This window comes from Ambystoma mexicanum, chromosome 5q (assembly GCF_040938575.1).
Source record: "Ambystoma mexicanum isolate Mex_15411 chromosome 5q, UKY_AmexF1_1, whole genome shotgun sequence".
Lineage (NCBI taxonomy): Eukaryota > Metazoa > Chordata > Amphibia > Caudata > Ambystomatidae > Ambystoma > Ambystoma mexicanum.
The window spans coordinates 1,332,185,395-1,332,205,343 of NC_090933.1; the positions used below are offsets into that span (position 1 = coordinate 1,332,185,395).

Sequence of the window (19,949 nt, forward strand, 5' to 3'; positions counted from 1 at the left end):
TCTCAATCATTTTGCCATTAATTTGGACCTGATGAACTAGCAAGCCTGGTCTCGACTAGGGAGTAATCCCATGGACTTTGAGGATTCAGAAAAAGCATTTTGGTCAGCCCAATTGCTGCGATATGCAGTTGAAGTTCAAATTGGAGGAGGTCACCATCCCAGGACGGACACGACTATTCCCACTTGAATTAAAAATGAAAAGGACAGAAACTGCAAAATCCTGACGCATATATACACCTCAATGCCCATCTCCAACAGCAGGGGCTGGGGTTAAACCCGACACCATTAGTCAATGTAGAACACAACACCATTCCAATATTGATGGATAACAGCGACCTTACGAGTATCACTGGGCGCAGGCACCATTATTGGAATGGCGGTTGATGACCGACATTTTTCCATGGATCTAGGCAATTAACTGATAGGACCAATCCCCAAGGACTGTTTGGACCGTGACAATGGGCCTCATTACACGGAAGGCAGTAATGGTTAACGGTCACCGTTAATGGTAACGGTGACCGTTAACCATTACCGCCTTACTACGAGGTCCCTTAGCGGGTTGGTGCTTTAACGCCTGCTTTTTGCAGGCGTTAAAAACCAACCCGCTAAGGGACCTTGGTGCTAATTACGGCACCGCAAAATTGCGGTGCCGTAATTAGCACCTTCCCCATTCCCATTATGCCCTATGGGGCAAAAATGGGAATGGGGAAGGGCAGTGGTGGAAGGGGGAATTACCGCCCCGCCAACCTTGGAATGGGGTGGTAATTCCCCTTTCCACCAAGGTGGTGCCGGTATTTTAACGGCATGGACCAAGGTGCTAATAGCACCTTGGTCCTCCGCCTTCCGTGTAATGAGGCCCGATGACATACCACCAGACAGGATCTTCACCCGGCAAGGGGGGAATTTCCTGGTGTACTCTTCCTGCCATTACGGTGAGGATGAGGTGATCTTTCAGGTCCACAATGACAGCCTCTCCTGCCTGAAACCCTCTGTCCAGGTCAGTACTCTAACCATGGACCTCTCCACTCAGCTGGAGGAGGCCGCTGAGATAGAAAAACCCGAGGTCTTTCCAGGCTTCAGGCAAATGGTTGAGGAACGGGTCAACCTAGCTGATGCCTGTGAGACTCCGGAGCAAAAGCAAAAGTTGAAGCAGGTGTTCTTAGATTTTCAAGATCTCTTTGCGGTGGACTTGTATGACTGTGGTCACACCGAAATCCATATAACAATTCCATGGACCCTGGAATGACTCCAGTGTTTGTGAAGCAATACCGATTGCCTCTCGCATCCATGGAGTCCCTGACGGAAATCATCAAAAACCTTGAGTCCCGTGGGATCATTTGTCCAGTCCACAGCACCTTTAATAATCCGGTGTTGGGGATTTAAAAAACGAACGGCCAGTGGAGACTCTGTGCTGACCTGAGGGAGCTGAATAAACGTGTCCAGATGTCCCGATGGCCTCTCCCCTACATTGACCAGGTGCTGGCCCAGATCCAGGGGTCAAAGGTATACACTGACATTGACCTGACCAATGGGTACTGGACCGTGCCTGTCAGTAGGAGGACCAATACAGCTGGCCTTTACCTTCGGGTGGCAGCAGTACACGTGGACCCGGACTCCCTTCGGACACATCAACTCCGGCAACAAATTCAACATCTTCCTACATAAGGCCATGCCCGACTTGGGTGAAAGGGGTAGCCTGGCCTATGTGGATGATGTTGTGATAAATAGCTCAACTGTGGAGGAACATATAGCGGAAATCCGTTATGTTCTGACCCAGTTGAGGGTTGCCAAAGCAAAAATATCCTTCCAAAAGGCACAGTGATGCAGGACCTGTGTCAACTTCTTGGGGAATGAGATAACTCCTGAGGGTCTCTGTCCTCAGGAAAAGAAAGTGGAAGCACTCCTAAAACTGAAAGACCCCACAACTCTGCGTGAGCTAAGAAGCCTCCTTGGACTGACTAATTACAGTAGGAAGTTTATTGAGGATTACGCAGAGGTCACAAGACCACTGATCCACCTATTGAAGGGGGGGGGGTCAAGTGGGAGTGGGGTCCAGGACAAGCCGAGGCAGTAAAGCAAGTCAAAAGAAGCCTCTCACAAGCGCCTTGTCTAGCTTACCCTCAAAAACAAGGAGTTTTTCTTGGAGACACGGTTCTCAAATACATGCTTGACAGCAGTATTGTATCAGAAGCTTGACAAGTTCAATAAAGTCATCTCCTATGCAAGTATGACTTTGTCCTCTGGGAAGGAAACATTCAACGATTGTGAGGAGGCACTCCTGGCAATGGTGTGGGCATTGAAGAATTACCGCCCCTTCATCCAGGGGGAACACATCATAGTGGAGACTCCACACCCGCCTCTGCAATATCTTCAAAGTGACAGAATCTGGGCCGGAAATGTGAGTAATTCCTGAATTACTTCCTGGATTCTGTCAATGCAAGGCTTTCATGTGGAGGTCAGATATGGCCAAAACAAGAAGAGTCCCCTTGCGCAAGGTCTGGCTGACTTGCATGATTGTTTCAGAGAAAACTGTCTTGAGGACTAAAGTCTCAAAACCCAGGACAACATGGAGGCCAATTGGTTCAATTTGATGAAAAACCGAATGAAATGAGGCTCAAAAAGAGCATCCTGAAGACGTCTACCCAATTAGGGCAGTGGGGGGGATACTCTGCCAACCCTGGGAGCAGGGAGGAGTCAGAAGACTACTCTCTTGGGCACCACAGGAGTGGAGAAACTAGGCCCCACAATTCTGCGAGCCCCTCTCAAGCTCACAGAATCAGGGAGCACCTAGATAATCATGAGGGGACCTCAAGTAGCTATGCCTCTGAGTCTGAGGGCGAGTGGACTCGGGTGACTAAGCCAAAGAAGGCAAATAAACTCAAGAGAGCTATGACAAAAGACCCCATTAGGCAGATTAAGGCCATTAGGAGTTTCATAACCCCATACCACAAAAACGCAACATATTCTGTTTGGGAACACTTGGAACTCTATGAGCAGATGATGGATACTTTTCACCTCAAAGATAACCAGAACTGAATAGAGTATGTTAAATGGACCTTCTCTCCTGATTAATCTAGCTTCTTTGCTGCACTGGATGATCAGAACCACTCAAGAATGTCCACCTACAGGGCAGAAGGCTAATTTATTAAAAAAGTTATTCCTAACGCTGAGTCCCTAGCACAAGTTAATTAGCCCTATATTGAGGAAACTCGTATCCAAACGTTACCGGCCCTAGTTGGTGCTGGTGTGCCGACTACAGTGGGATGTCGAGATCCTGACCCTATCCTCTCTAAACCAATTTCCTAATCTCTAAAAGTCAGTGCACACAAAGTGGGGGTCGGTATCTATATTTAATGTTTCCGCCTCCAAAGCGTGTGTCTTATCACTAAAAACAAAGAAAGAAAAATCTATGACACTTGGTCAATAGAATGCTGTAAAAGACTTATTCGCTCTACACTGCACAGTGCTGTAGAGAAAATTAGTAATGATAACTTAGTAAATTTCTTTATACAAGCCCTTTTCTCAATGTGTGTGGATATCGGAGTCTGGGTTATGAACCAGTACTACTTTGGAAACAGTCAATCGCTTTCAGCAGGATTCATAAGTGGCCGCTTTCTTCAGGACGAATACTTGTAGATATAGTATTCTTTTAATAATCTTCAATTCTGTGAAGTTTTTTTTGAGGATATTTTCAGGTGTCCAAAAGGGCTTGTTGGATCAATCCCTTAATCCTAAAGGATAAGAAGACAAGAGAGACAAGTTGAACTATCATCAGTCTCAAAGTGCTTCTAAAGCCTACTTGACAGAAATGTTGGTTATTCCGCCTGCTTAAGGGGTAAGACTCTTCTTACCTCTATGTGCCAAATCTCTTGGTCGTGCCTGCTATGTGCTGAGAGTGTCTTGAACTCAACTGCATATGTTCTTTGCAGGAATCTGTAAAAGATGCGAAATCAATGCTAAAGTCTCATTCTCTATCAGTTTTCCCAATGGGAGCTGTGTATAAATAAGACCCAGTCTATCTATTCACCTGTCTTCACTATTTGATCCTGTGGGAAGGGGATAGTGCTCAGTCCCTGCTTCTCTCCTCGGAGTATTCTTCCTGTAATACAAACAGGAATCCTTAAGCAGTGGTATGCATTGTTATTCTAATATGTACATTGTTTTATCATGCTGGAGATTCAAAAGCTGCTTGTTGGACTCTCTGTTATACCATGGCCGCTACGGTCTAGCTGTTATCTCGCACATTAGTTGCATGGATTAATTCATTTCTACGTCATGTTTAGCAACCCAACGCGGGTGACATACCATATTTTGGAGTATGATATGTTAATCCTTTCCTCTGTGCCGTCCTATTAAACTCAATTGGTAATTCGCTATTGGACCTGTATGGTGGATCTCAGCACTTTCTATAGGCGGTGGAGGAGTGGAGCTGTAAAAGTGAGTTAAATGGGCACATTGGTAGCAACACCTTGTGTTGGTTGTTCTTTTTGCTGATCAACTGGGGAGCAAGGGATTGATGGTAACGCCTTAATCAGGAGGGGCTGAAAGAAGCGGAACACCAGATCTGCACTTTGGTGGGTGTTGTTTTGTTTCTAGGCATGAATGAGTGAGCGTTCTGCCCACCCGCTAGAGCAGTCACAACATGAGGTGATTGAAACGGACGCCCTCGTGATTGTGAAGGAAGGTGAGCCGAGGACAGTGGCATGCCCACTTGCACGCGTTCATGAATGGTTAGCAAGTCAGGTGACCCGAGTATTGCAGGCTCCTGAAATCATCTGCATCCCTTAGTTATTAACTTATTGTCGCCAGTTGTGGGATAAAATGACCAACTGGCATTGTTTGGTGTTGGGATCCCCTATTGGCTAGCAACCGGTGTGCATTCCTGATGGCGACCCACTTTGAAGCACTCTCCCACAAATTGCTCTGCGAGGGAAGCTCCAAGATGTAGCTCCATCAACTGGGCCTAGGTCTTCATCAAGTCCTCACAGCTCACACCCTGCAGATACTGTTCTGAACAGCAGCATGATTCAGTCATGACGCGTGCCGAGCTCTGCATGACGTGCTATGTGAGGGATTTAAAATCCTGATATTGGACCATCCTGGCAGGAGGGGTGCCCGATGGACCTCATCCGTTAATGCCTCAATCACTGATGTGACAAAGCCTTTATGTGAAATATAGCATTAAGAGTCGTGATTTTAGGCCAGAATAACCTGACGTTTGTGTTATGGTACCACCTGCGGCGGTTTTCAGAAATAATCTCTCTTGCTCATACCCACACTCGCCTCACTGTAAAATCATGATGTAGTAAATTACATAAAAGTGGGCAGCAAATATAGGTAAACCTACTCCTTCCAAGGAGGGGAAACCAATTTTCTTTTTTTTTTTTTTGGGAAAATTGGTTGCTATCTTGAGAGCTTTGCTTAAAACTGCTGACGGTTTTCTGTCCTCTCATTGTCCTTGTCGTTCCTCGGCCGCCCTGTGCTTCTCGATGCTGTTCTTTTCTTCTTCTTGCACCTAACCATTGGAACGCTCTTCCACATTCTATCCGTGCATCCTCTACCTCATTCTATCCGTGCATCCTGTACCTCATTCTATCTGTGCATTTCAGGTCACCTATCGTATTTTTCGTTCCTAATTAAAAACTTCTCCTCTTTCTCTTTCCTCTAATCAGCTTTGATCATTGGCTTTATTGTGCTTCATTTTTATTGTACCATTGTATTTCGAATTTTTGTAAAAATTGTACCCTTCTTATGAAATAATGTATTCATGTGATCAGTTCATGTTAGACTTTACACATATGAACACGATTACAAAACATGGATGTAATACAATTCCTCATAAAACTACAAATCACTAATGTAATCATTAATTTCCATCGAATCTAAAGAGCAATTCATCACTAATGATGTAGCATAACTTTCCGCAATATTCACAATGGCTCCTACTTGAGCTCCTAAAATAACATTTTGACCTTAACATTTGTTTTTCCATTGATTCAGGCTAATTCTGATTAAGACGATAAATCATTCTGTTTTCTTAATAAATCATCAGCTTCCATACACAGTGTAAAGCAATGTGCAGTGCCTTCTTCTCGGTTTTCAAGCAGTGCTGCCAGAAACTGTCAGCTCTGATACTGTCCTAACGATTAATGAAGCCTCCCAGGACAGACCTGTATAATGAACCCTTTTCCCTACATCCTCCCAGGACAGACCTGTATAATGATCCCTTTTCCCTACATCTTCCCAGGACAGACCTGTATAATGATCCCTTTTCCCTACATCCTCCCAGGACAGACCTGTATAATGATCCCTTTTCCCTACATCCTCCCAGGACAGACCTGTATAATGATCTCTTTTCCCTACATCCTCCCAGGACAGACCTGTATAATGATCCCTTTTCCCTACATTCTGCCAGTACATGTCAAATAGTTTCCTCCATAATCAATAGTTTAACAATCCACACGTTCTTTTTGATTTCAGGCTACCTCTTTCAGGTTCTATTACGGTCGGCACTGGTAACCTCTCTGTGCCAAGAAGCAGTAAGAATGTGTGCACCAGGGGGATGGAGAGTCCTAAGAGCCGTTCTGGGCATTGAACGTGACTGATTCTACTGGCATGAGTCTTCCGCTGGCTTTTGTGGGACATGCCCAGTGTAATATCACGTGGATTAATGGTCATCTACCACTGGTCCCGCCATTGGTTTATGGGGACTTTCTTCCTCTTTTAGAACATATTACCACTTTAGAGAGTAATGCACATCTAACGGGACAAAAGGTCCATGCCGACCTGATGAGGAAACTTGACCCGTTTTTCTCTAAATCTCAAAGCGGTTCCTTTCATTACAATTGCCCAAGCCCTTGGTATGATGCCGACTGTAGAGCAGCAAAACAAGCTGTAATTCTACAGCTAGGCTCCAACGCACTGTGGGTAGCTCGATTATCCAAGAGACCAGGAAAGCACACCGCTTGCTCCTGAAAGAGAAAAAACAAGCATGGACTGAAGAAATTTGGAGCCAACTGCTGACAGCTCTTAGCAGGGGGTGGTTTACAGGGTTTCTGGGGAATCATGGCTTATGCTGCGAGAATACCAGTAGTTATCAGCAGGGCTGTGTTCCTGAATCTGTGTGGGTCAATCAATTTTGTGAACTATTCAAGGAGAATAGGTCTCTTGTCTGGGATACACAAGGCCTCCTGACCCGCACTCTGTGCGTGATTGACCTCACTGATCAATCCTTCCTCATCTCTTATGAGGAGATTGGAGAATACATCTCTTGTCTGGGATACACCAGGCCCCCTGACCCGCACTCCAGAGGTGAGAGGTGAAATCAGGGATGTGGAGGAATTTTGAATTCAACTTTGTTTCTAAAGCCGAGGGTTCAACTGCCTTGCTGCGCTACTGTAATATGGAGCAGAATATGGGTTATGAGGGCTGTGCTGCGCTACTGTAATATGAAGCAGAATATGGGTTATGCAGGCCTTGCTGTGCTACTGTAATATGAAGCAGAATATGGGTTATGCGGGCTTTGCTGCGCTACTGTAATATGAAGCAGAATATGGGTTATGAGGGCCTTGCTGCGCTACTGTAATATGAAGCAGAATATGGGTTATGCGGGCCTTGCTGCGCTACTGTAATATGGAGCAGAATATGGGTTATGAGGGCCGTGCTGCGCTACTGTAATAAGAAGCAGAATATGGGTTATGCAGGCCTTGCTGTGCTACTGTAATATGAAGCAGAATATGGGTTATGCGGGCCTTGCTGCGCTACTGTAATATGAAGCAGAATATGGGTTATGCGGGCCTTGCTGCACTACTGTAATATGAAGCAGAATATGGGTTATGAGGGCCTTGCTGCGCTACTGTAATATGAAGCAGAATATGGGTTATGCGGGCATTGCTCCGATACTGTAATATGAAGCAGAATATGGGTTATGCATGCCTTGCTGCGCTACTGTAATATGAAGCAGAATATGGGTTATGCGGGCCTTCCTGCGCTACTGTAATATGAAGCAGAATATGGGTTATGAAGTGTATTTGGGTTTTGTAAACACCAAATATGAAAGTCATTGTATGCAAAATTTCTAATAGGGCCTCAACCAATCACTAGCCTCTAATAAGTGGGACCATTCTGTTTTTTCGACTTGCCCCCCTGTGTGTTTGCATTTGTGATTTCTGCTCCAATTCTAGCGATGTGCCAGTAGTTTTCTCAACATGTTAATATCTTTTGTGGGCATTGAGACTGAGAAGGAAAAGACCATGTTGATTTATATCTGGGGACGAATTACTGTACTAATGATCACCATTGCCAGAGGTGTTTTCCCCTGTGTTTTTGATCTGCACTATTGGAGGTTTCATGCCTTGGTATTGGTGGGTATGCATACATCTAAAGAGTACTTCTTGAATTTTTGACATGATTCACTAAATGTTATAGTCACTATATGTCAGCCATCAAACACTCCACTGACATCTGCCTCCTTCTTGAAGACATTGACCTCGACATTCTCGCACTTACCGAAACATGGTTCAATGCCAGCGTGGTCACTGCTTTTGACTCTCTTCTCCCTGATGGCCACGAGATCATTCCCAAGCCATGACGTACCCGCGCTGGCTGTGGGGTTGCCCCTTATCCGTGAGTGGGTTCCCACTCAGCTCTACACTTCCTTTGAGAGCTTGGTTTGCAAGTTGCTAATCTCTCCCTCTTCCTCTCTGACCATTGCCACGGTCTACGGGCCCCCTGATGCTACCACCCTGTCCCTCTCTGAATGGGCTGATTTCTGCTCCTCTCTCCTCTGAACCTCCTCTAAACTCCATTCTTGGGCGACTTCAACATCCACTTGTACTCTATCACAGCATCCACTCTCTTCCTTGACCTGTTCACCTCGCTCTCCCTCTTTATTTGCCCTTTGGGTCCAAACCACACAGCAGGACACTCTTGACGCCCTCATCCACTCTGATCTTTCCCTCTCTCCCGCGCCACTGATCATACCTCTTTCCTTGTCAGACCACTCTCTCCTCCCTTCTTACCTGGGTCCCCTCGTCCCTTTGACCGCACCTCCTCCAGCCCTGCCAATATCATTCACAAAGATCCGTCCGATTAAACAAGTGTCAGGTGCTGTCTTCACATCCACCTTCATCCTCCTCTGCCCCCACCCAGACTCTACCTCTGACTCTGCTCTCAGCATCCTCCATCTGGCCATTACTAACGCTCTGGACATTCTTGCCCCAGTCATGAGGATCCACCTGAAACCTGCTTCCCAAGCACAATACCTGGTATGACTCCAAACTTGCAGCCCTGAAACGCAAGTGCAGAGCTGCGGAACTGAAGTGGCAAACCTCGGGTTCACCCTCTGACAAACTGGCCTGCCGCCTGCTCCAAAGACGATAAAGACTACCCGTGCCAAGAAAAGGGCCCACATCCAGGCATGGGTATCTGGTGCATCCAACAACACGGCTGAACTCTTTAAAATCTGCAGGGAACTAGCCAAGCCTTCTGCAGTTTCCTCCTTCTCTCTTTCGTCCCAAGGCCCTCTGCAATGCACTGGTCACACACCTCACCACTAAAACTCTGGACATCCTGAGCACCCTTGCTACCCTCTCCTCCAGCCCCTCCCACATGATTTTGCCTCCTCTGGCCTCCCACCCTCGTTCTCTCTCTCTGTCTCTGTCTTCTCCTTCTCCTTCTCCCCTGTCACACCTGATGACATCACCAGAGTGGTCCGCTCTATGAAAGTCTAATCCATGTTTCTCTTTGCTCCTCCAGAACCATTAAGGACAACATTGGCTCTCTTGCCCCCGCTCTTTTGCGGAATTCTGCAACCACTCTTACTACTGGTAATGTCCCCTCCTCCCTTAAGCACTCCCTTGTGCGCGCCCTCCTGAAAAAAAACTTCAGGAGACCCTACCTGTCCAGCCAACTACCGCCCTATTTCTGCACCCCTTCCTTGGGAAACTCCTGGAGAAGCTGGCCTTTCCCTAACTTACCTCACATACTCAACTTGTTGGTGGTCTCCACAACCATCAATCTGGATTCCGAGAATCCAGAGGCACGGAAACTGCTCTTCTGAACACCTGTGAAGAGCTGCTCGCATCTCTGGACTCTCTCTCTCTCTCTCCTCTGCCTTTGACACGGTCAACCACTCCATCCTCATAAAACTGCTCCATAAAACCCTTTGTATCTTGGAGCAGGCACTGGACTGGCTGACCTCTTTCCTAACTAATTCTTCGTCCAAGTTAATCTGGGCACCTTCTCTTCACCTATCTTTCTCCACCTGTGGTGTCCCCCTGGGCTCCAATCTCCCCCCCAGCCCCCTGGCTTTTTAACACTTAACTTGCTCAGCTGGCACTCCTCATTTCCTCCTTCTCCCCCAGATTCCAGTATTACGCAGATGACACAATTCTTTTTCCAACTTCCTGATGACCCTCTTGCAGACTGCTTATCTGCCACCCAGCAATCTCCGCCTCAATGACAGCAAGATTTGCTATCCTTTATGGGCTCTCCCCCTTCTTCATCTGAAGCCGCAAACCTTGGAGTTATCTTTAACTCCTCTGTCCTTCCTTCCGCACATTCAGGACATTTCCAAGAAGTGCAACTTTCAACTCTTCCTTCTCAAAGGAATTCTCCCATTTCTCTTTTTCCCACAAAAGCTCACTGTTACCAAAGCTCTGGTTCTCTCTAGGCTAGACTACTGCAACATCCTTCTCTTGATTCTACCCTCTTCCTCTCTATGACGCCTGCAGCTAATCCAGAATAGAGCAGTAAGACTTATCCTTGGCCTCAAGCCCAGGGACCACATCTCTCCTTTCCTAAAACCTCTTCACTGGTTATGAGTTGCTGTAAAGATCAAGTTCAAATCCCTTTGTATCATCCAATACGGCTGTCTGGGGCCACGCTATCTACAACTTGCTCTTACTAAATACTCACCCTCTAGACCTCTACATTCCTCTGGTACCAACTATCTGCGATCTGCATGTCAATATTTTTGCTAAACAGAGGGCCGGAGGCAGATCTCTTTCCTCAGTTGGCACCCTCTTATTTAATAGCCTCTCCCTTCCTCTTTAGCCAGATCCCCTCAAATTCCGGAAGCTCTTCAAGACTTTCCTTTTCACCTCCTCCTTCCCTCCTCTGCTAATCTCAGTTGCTGTGATTGTTGTTCGGGGCCCTGGACTTCCACACCCAATCGTCTCCGCCACTGCCTGCGCGCTGCACTTGCCTTGACACTTACCGGCCTTCGCCACTGTAGGCCTGCACTTTTACACCTGCTGCTCACTCACAAGCACTTCAGCACTTACCCCCCTACCCCACTCTACCCCTCTCCTCTCTGCACTTGCACGCTCTGAATGCTCACAAGGCCTAGTAGGTTTGTCTTTATCCTCCAGTGTATTGTTTTCTATCCCATGTTCCCTGCCTGGTGCCCTGTGGGCGCTTTGAAACACAATTTACTTGTTGTACAAGCGCCTAACAAATGCTCAATAAATAATAAATAAACCAATGCTGTGCAATAGGGCGTAATATTTATGAATGTTGAGATGCATTGGGCCTCATTAGGAGTCCGTGCCCAGGGGTTGCAAGAGATGCTGCTTTGGAATTCTCGCACCTTTCAGGTCATGGATCTGTGGGAATATGTTGAGCGGATTCCTCTGGAGTAGGTTGAGTAGAATCTCCACAGTAGATCAACAGGAATAATGTGTGGAACCACTTAATTCATCATTTGTGGATATCGGCAGTGATGGGGCAACATCCCCATTAGTTACTGGGGATGTGATGAAAGCAGTTTTTGGTCACAGCACAGAGTATACACGGGCACGCTGAGATTGAACCTACTGTGCAAGGATCAGAAACCACAAAAAGGGCTCTGGGTCAGGTTAGGGAAGCCTGGTAAGTAACAGACCCATTTACACCCACTCCTTAACAGTAAAACAGAGTGTGTACCACCTCCTGAAAACGACACTGTGGTATTTTGAACAGGGAAACGGAAGTGGGGTCCATCTGGCCAATTAAATTTAGTACTTGGCAAGGGGCATTTACATAAAAAATTAGGAAGGCAAATGGGGTGATATTGTGGAGTTCACAGTCTTTCATTCACTTTATTCTTTTGGTCTCTGACACAAACTCCAAATCCATCCCTCATCTCCAGGATTGACAGGAAAAACAAGCTTATCTAGGTTTAAAGTCAATGTTTGAATGTAGTGGCAGCATGGCCTGTGCCGTTCTCACCATGGGAAGAGATTGGCGCTTTCCCTTTTTCAAATCACAATTCTGTCCTTGTTTCCTCGATAGTGCTGTTTGTTGGGTTATATTATTCATGTTTGGGCTAATGGACTGGTCAAGCAGGCGTCCGATTGGTGGCAAACGCCTGCCTTTTATCATTTGTGAATGGAAATGTGGAGCTTCCATTTGCTAATTTAGTCATTTCTGAATAAATATATAAAATATGCATTTAAAATGTTTGTTCACCAAGCCTGTGTTTTTCCTAGTGTTTTGGATGCAAAACATTTCTAAATAAAAATGAATTACATTATTCCTGCTGCATGTTACCTCTGTTCCACTAAATGTTCTCGTTGGAGCACCACTTATCTGCCACCCATTAGGGCGCCTTTCCCCCAATAGATTGCACTTCAAAGTCAAATAAATTACTACATGAGGTTAACATCACTACTACTGAGTAGAGTCTTATTACATATGCTGCCTGCGATTGTGAACGTGCTGAAACTAATAATGTGCATCTCCTTTTATGTTAATAGGTGACTGCCCCAGAAATGAAAAAACAGTGATTGTTCGATTCTCTGGACTATCGCAGTGAAAAGCTTCATCGTTGGAATATGCAAATTTCCAAGCATCTTAGAAGTGCGCAAATCTGGGGTCAAGTTGCCTTTTCAGAGTAAATAGGAACTGGGATTGCAAAGCCTGTTGATACATGATGGCTTCCATCCATGCAACCACTTTGTGGTAACATCCAGTATTCAAGTGTGTTCATTCTGTAAATCCTGGGGGAGAGGTATATCTAGCATGAAAATGACAACTTATTATGTGCAGTAAGAAAAGCATTTTTGATTTGTGCTCTGAATTTGGAAAAGGTTAATTGAAAAGGCTCCTCTTAAGAGAAGGCTCCTGACAAAATAAACTGACAAGACACGTTACACATGCAAAAAATGTGGGAACAATTGCCATCTCAAGAACATACTTATTGCCCACATGAGGACATAGGTGAGAAACCTTATCAGTGCACTGAATTAAATAATGCCGTCCATTTGCATGATATAGTTATCAGCCACCAGCAAATGAATAAAGGTGAGAAACCTTATGAGTGTGTTGAATGTGGGAAAGGGTTTGTTCAGAAGGGAGCTCTTAGTAGCCACCAGAGAACACATACAGGAGAGAAGCCTTATGGGTGCACTGAATGTGGGAAAGGGTTTGCTACAAAGGGAGAGCTTACTATCCACCAGAGAATGCATACAGGTGAGAAACCTTATGAGTGTACTGAATGTGGGAAAGGGTTTGCTGCAAACGGAGATCTTAGTATGCACCACAGAACACATACAGGTGTGAAACCTTATAAGTGCACTGAATGTGGACATGGGTTTGCCCGGAAAGAACATCTTATTAATCACCAGAGAACACATACAGGTGAGAAACCTTATGAGTGTGTTGAATGTGGGAAAGGGTTTGTTCAGAAGGGAGCTCTTAGTAGCCACCAGAGAACACATACAGGAAATAAGCCTTATGAGTGCACTGAATGTGGGAAAGGGTTTGCTACAAAGCAAGAGCTTACTCTCCACCAAAGAACGCATACAGGTGAGAAGCCTTATGAGTGCATTGAATGTGGAAAAGGGTTTGCTCAGAAAGGACAACTTATTAGGCACCAGAGAACACATACAGGTGAGAAACCTTATGAGTGCACTGAATGTGGACATGGGTTTGCTTGGAAAGAACATCTTATTAATCACCAGAGAACACATACAGGTGAGAAACCTTATGAGTGTGTTGAATGTGGGAAAGGGTTTGTTCAGAAGGGAGCTCTTAGTAGCCACCAGAGAACACATACAGGACATAAGCCTTATGAGTGCACTGAATGTGGGAAAGGGTTTGCTACAAAGCCAGAGCTTCCTATCCACCGGAGAACACATACAGGTGAGAAACCGTATGTGTGCACTGAATGTGGGAAAGGGTTTGCTACAAAGGGAGTTCTTAGTATGCACCAGAGAACACATACAGGTGAGAAACCTTATGAGTGTACTGAATGTGGGAAAGGGTTTGCTGCAAACGGAGATCTTAGTATGCACCAGAGAACACATACAGGTGAGAAACCTTATGAGTGCACTGAATGTGGACATGGGTTTGCTCGGAAAGAACAACTTATTAATCACCAGAGAACACATACAGGTGAGAAACCTTATGAGTGTGTTGAATGTGGGAAAGGGTTTGTTCAGAAGGGAGCTCTTAGTAGCCACCAGAGGACACATACAGGTGAGAAACCTTATGAGTGCACTGAATGTGGGAAAGGGTTTTCTACAAAGGGAGTTCTTAGTAAGCACCAGAGAACACATACAGGTGAGAAACTTTATTAATGCACTGAATGTGGGAATGGGTTTGCTACAAAGGGAGTTCTTAGTAAGCACCAAAGAACACATACAAGTGAGAAACCTTAAGAATCCATTTAATATGGGAAAGGGTTTGCTACAAAGGGAGTTCTTAGTAAGCACTAAAGAACACATGCAGGTAATAAATGCATAAATGTGTTGGGTGTGGGAACTGGTTTAGTCATAAGGTACGTCTTATTTACCAGCACTGAATCAGAAATTGCCAAATTTGTATAGCCCCTTTTTGCAGTGATTCTTAATGGCCCCCTTCAACTTTTCTCTTTTCATGCAAACGCTTGGTAACTCTGCTGTGTAGTAGAATAGGGCCTCATTATGAGGTTGGCGGTAGCCGTGCCTGTATGGCAAGCACCGCTACTGCCAACCTCGCATCCGGCACCGCCCCCCACGAATGGGCAATTACCGGCCCATTACCTGCCCGTTCACGGGTGGCGGTGTTACTGCACTCCCTATCCCCATTCTGCCCCATAGGGCAGAATGGAGATGGGGAGCATGGATGCACCGGCACCATTAATAACAATGCTGGTGCATCCGCAGGTTTTGCTTGTGGGTGCCGCACAACCAGGTCAGACCTGGCAGGCTGTCAGGCACCCACGAGTAAACCTCATATTTTGGCGGTACGGTGCCGGTGCCATACCGGCACCGTTCACACCGTACCGCCAAGTTATAATGAGGCCCATAGTCTTGATTCGAAAATAAATAAATGGGTGTGTCTCTTTAACTCATAAAACTGTTCATGTGCTTACCAATACATACTAATTACTATGACTGGAACTGTATATCTGGTCTCTGACAAGCTTACCTTTAGTCATGAATGAGGGAAAAGGAACGGATGTCATGGGAGAGTGGCTGCACTACTTACACTGGCCTCAATGTCTTTTCTGCTGCAAAGCGCATAGTGGCTTTGGATGGACCAAACACAAAGCCGTGCGAAGCTCCCTGACGGCAGAAATGTTTCCAGAGAACAGCTGCACTGGGATATGGATATCATAAATGAGTAAACTGTGGCAGGAAGGAATCCATTAGAAATGTCTCTACTGGGAATTACACTTGTACACCCCCATAAAGTAATTTTACTTTCAACATCAACACATTGGGATTAAAATACTGCAAATTAAAATTATTTGGAGCCCTCCTGAATAATAAAAATGGAGAAGGCTATATTCTCACATGGCATTTAGACTAAGCTTTGCACAACACATGTGCAAAGACTGTTTTGGAAAGGGAAAACATGGATAATGGCATCCATAAAACTGAAATCTCCAATATTACTCTAGAAGCCAGTTTCCAAGAAATGCATGCCTCACCAGGAGTGCCATCCTCGCTGAATGCTGCAGTGTTTCCACTTTGTGTAACATGTTCTACAGCACTACAGTTTTCATTTCTCCTCAGGATCCCCTGTACTGTATTACACTATTGTCTATCTCTGTCGGAGCATTTAGGATTAGTAGATGGTTCCCTAGCCTTGGATCGACAGGTGGAGGTGCAATTATACAAGGGAGGGTGCATGCCCACTATTAAAGCACTAATTTAAAAGAAATTGGTTTGATGAGCAGGGCACAGAGAAGATGTCAAATTATGTGGACATGTATTTTAGAAAAGTGACATTTTGTCAATAGCGTAGAAAGGGCAAATGGAATAGACATATCCTCTGTGTTGTGAGACAGTACAAGGCATGAACATTTGGAAATGAAATTGTGCCTTTCTGTCTGAAATGAGAGTTGTGGGTGTAATGATATCACAGCTGTTCTCTAAATTCCAAGAAGGAATAGTGGACATAAATGTTTGCATAATAAAGCTGGTCTTGGATAAACTGACATGTCTAATGTAAAAGTCTCCCACCGGGATTCATACACTGAATACATTGCTGGTGAAATTAATATTGTGCTTCAGCCAGTATGTCACTGTGTTCACATTAAAAATAAATTGTTAGTAACTCCATTTGTGTTAAATCTTTTTCCCTGACTTTGTGTGTAAACTGCATCCTGAAACAGAGGCGATTAATTTGTTTTAATTAGTGGGACCACCTCTATTCCAGATTTATGCTGGAATGTATTTATTTTATTTTTGGATTTGTAGAGCGTGCTACAGCCCACAGGCACAGAGGTGCTATAAGGACATGTAAGAGAGCTTGCTTGACGGTTACAGGAATGCGGCCCATGGAGAAATGCTTACTACAATTTGCTTGGTTACAGGCTAATAAGTGCATAGCATGATTTTGATGGCCTTCCGTAAAGCTGCATGAGAATCAACCATCCTGATCAGGTCTGGGAGGGTGTTCCAAAATGTTGTGGCCATGGTTGGGAACCTGGAATCCCCAGCACGTACTCTACGTGTGGGAGGTGCAGTGATACGATTGGCATAGGCAGACCTAGATGTTCTGGAGGAGGTCTGTTTGGTGATCCGGTGTGCTAAGTAGGGGGGCGCCAGGCCATGAAGACATTTATGTGTGAGGGCCAGTGCTTTGAAGACAATCCTTTCCTTGACAGGTAGCCAGTGTACCTGCCTCCTGACCTCAGAAATGTGGTCCCTGCGTGAGATGCCTGTTGCGGCCCTTAAGGCATTGTTCTGAGCTATTTGGAGTTTAGCCAGATCCTTCTGGGATGTCCCAACAAAGAGGGCATTGCAATAGTCCAGCCTTGAACCAATGATGGCCCTTGCGATGGTGATGCAGTTCTGTTGGGAGAGGAAGAGCCTAATTGCATTGATCAGTTTAGAGTGATAGGCTGTGGAAGATGTGATGGCATTGACCTGCCTATCCATGGTAAGGCTAGCTTCGAGACATGCCCACAGTCTTGATTACTTGAGACACTGTGATGGGAATGTTGTCTTAAACTTTCTTGTCATTACCATGGAGGGAGTGGGTAGTGACAGAGGAGGTGGGGCAAGGGGGTGGGAAAGAGGTGATCATGTAGGGAGCTGGTCGTGACTGACGAGGTGGGGTAAAGAGAAGGAGGTGGTAATGGTTTCAGTGGATGGGTGGGAAAGAGGTGAACATGTAGGGAGCTGATCGTGACTGAGGAGGTGGTGTAAGGGGGTGGGAAAGAAGTGATCATGGTGCGAGCTGGTTGTGACTGAGGAGGTGGGGTAACGTGAAGGAGGTGGTAATGGGTTCAGTGGATGGGTGGGAAAGAGGTTAACATAGTGGGAGGTGGTAGTGACAGAGGAGGTGGGGGTAATGGGGTGGGAAAGAGGTGATCATGTAGGGAGCTGGTCGTGACTGGGGAGGTGGGGTAACGTGACGGAGGGGGTAATGGGTTCAGTGGATGGGTGGGAAAGGTGATCAAGGTTGGGAGGTGGTAGTGACGGAGGAGGTGGGATAATGTGAAGGAGGTGGTAATGGGTTCAGTGGATGCGTGAATCAGTGGATGCGTGGGAAAGAGGTAAACGTGGTGGGAGGTGGTAGTGACGGAGGAGGTGGGGTAACGTGAAGGAGGTGGTAATGGGTTCAGTGGATGGATGGGAAAGAGGTGAACATGGTGGGAGGTGGTAGTGACGGAGGAGGTGGGGTAACGTGAAGGAGGTGGTAATGGGTTTAGTGGATGCGTGGATCAGTGGAGGTGTGGGAAAGAGGTGAACATGGTTGGAGGTGGCAGCGACGGAGGAGGTGGGGTAAAGAGGAGGTGGTGCTTGTGTTCAAATCTGCAGGGTGTGCCCTTCCATACCTTAACCCTCAGCGGCATTCTTGGATCCTGCACAATCTCTCCTGGGTTTTGCTGGGTTCCTACTTCTTGAGTTTCTTGGCTTGGTCTTACTATGTCCGGGGGAGGTTGTTCCATGATTTGGGTTGCCAGCAAGGGTTTATGTACTGCATTTGTTATTATGGGTGACAGATTCCCTTACTGGAAAAAAACCTTTGCCCAAAAGGAAGAACCCACTTCCTGTTCCATATCCATTAGTCTATGGTGTGCGGGCAGTGTGTTTGTGAGCAAGCATTACAAGCACGTTTCTTAAACTCAAGGGATATTGCTGGAGTCTTTCCTTGCTGCAATTCTGTGGATTTGGACCTTTTGCTCTATAACCCTTGAACCGGTGCGGAACGCGCACAGTGAGCAGGCAGTTTTTTTGGTGTTCGGTGGCCGGAGGCAGCCACGCAGCGCTGGCGTAACGGAAACGGGCCGCCTGACTTCTACAGTCAGTAGAAACAGATGGAAAGAACTCATCTCTGCACAAATCTCCACATGACGGTGACTATCTGGTATTGAATTTCCTTTTATTGAGCAGCGAGTATGATCTACGAACTACTGAGTGGGGGTTAATTGCTGCTCCCCCTCTCGCCCCAATCTCAGATGCAGAAATGCTGGTGAAGGCTCTTCTGCCCCTTCCCTCCTCACCAGCAGAGCTGGCGGTTGTACCATCTCAGGCAATACTTCTTTCTCTGCAGCTGGCGGTAGAAAAGAAAAAAGGGAAAAGAGAGAAAAATAAACTGGGCTCAAAATCCATCTTGTATTTTTTTACAACGGCAATGGTAATTGATTTGCCCAATGTTTCAACAACTCCTTCAAATCCCTCTTTACGGACTGAACTTACATACAATGTTTTGGAAGGTACCATTGCACAACAGCTGGCAACAGTTTGCGCCCCAGCACAGGCAGGTGGTCCGGCCGCAGCAAAAGCAAATGGCTATACTGTACAGTCCAATCATTTGCCCTTATTAATACAGTGTGCTAGCAAGGACACATCATTCCTGGGTGAGCAGGAATGCGGCCATCAGGTGCGGCAAAGTGCCAAAGTGTTGTGTATGGCATCAGAAACCATCACACTACCTGATGGCTACTGAGGCCTCACGCAGTACGAGCAGTCGCCCATTGCAATGGCAGGTAGCTGCAATGCCCCATGTAGCACCTGGACAGGGTACGGTGCCTGAAAGGAGACGAGCATGCAGAATAAACAGCAACAGTAGCTACCAGGAGGCTTCTATGGCAGATACACCACCGGACCTGGGCGATCACACTGCCTGATGGCTACTGAGGCCTCGCACAGTACTGGTAGTCGCCCATTGCAATGGCAGGTAGCTGCAATGACCCATGTAGCACCTGGACAGGGTACGGTGCCTGAAAGGAGGCGAGCATGCAGAATAAACAGCAACAGTAGCTACCAGGAGGCTTCTATGGCAGAGACACCCCTGGACCTGGGCGATCACACTGCCTGATGGCTACTGAGGCCTCGCGCAGTACGAGTAGTCGCCCATTGCAAAGGCAGGTAGTTGCAATGCCCCATCTAGCACCTGGACAGGGTACAGTGCCCGAAAGGAGGCGAGCATGCAGAATAATCAGCAACAGTAGCTACCAGGAGGCTTCTATGGCAGATACACCACCGGACCTGGGCGATCACACTGCCTGATGGCTACTGAGGCCT

At 46.3% G+C, this 19,949-nt stretch overlaps 1 protein-coding gene across 1 annotated transcript in view; it reads left to right on the forward strand.

Annotated features, from left to right (window-relative positions):
* The window catches only part of LOC138498085 (zinc finger protein 84-like), a 62,586-nt gene extending 46,054 nt beyond the window's left edge, over nucleotides 1-16,532 (forward strand). The window contains exon 3 of the mRNA XM_069621935.1: nucleotides 12,738-16,532. Coding sequence (XP_069478036.1) covers nucleotides 13,137-14,561 — 1,425 coding nt within the window. The 5' untranslated portion in view covers nucleotides 12,738-13,136 and the 3' untranslated portion in view covers nucleotides 14,562-16,532. The remainder of the gene's footprint in view (nucleotides 1-12,737) is intronic.
* Nucleotides 16,533-19,949: the final 3,417 nt, after the last annotated feature.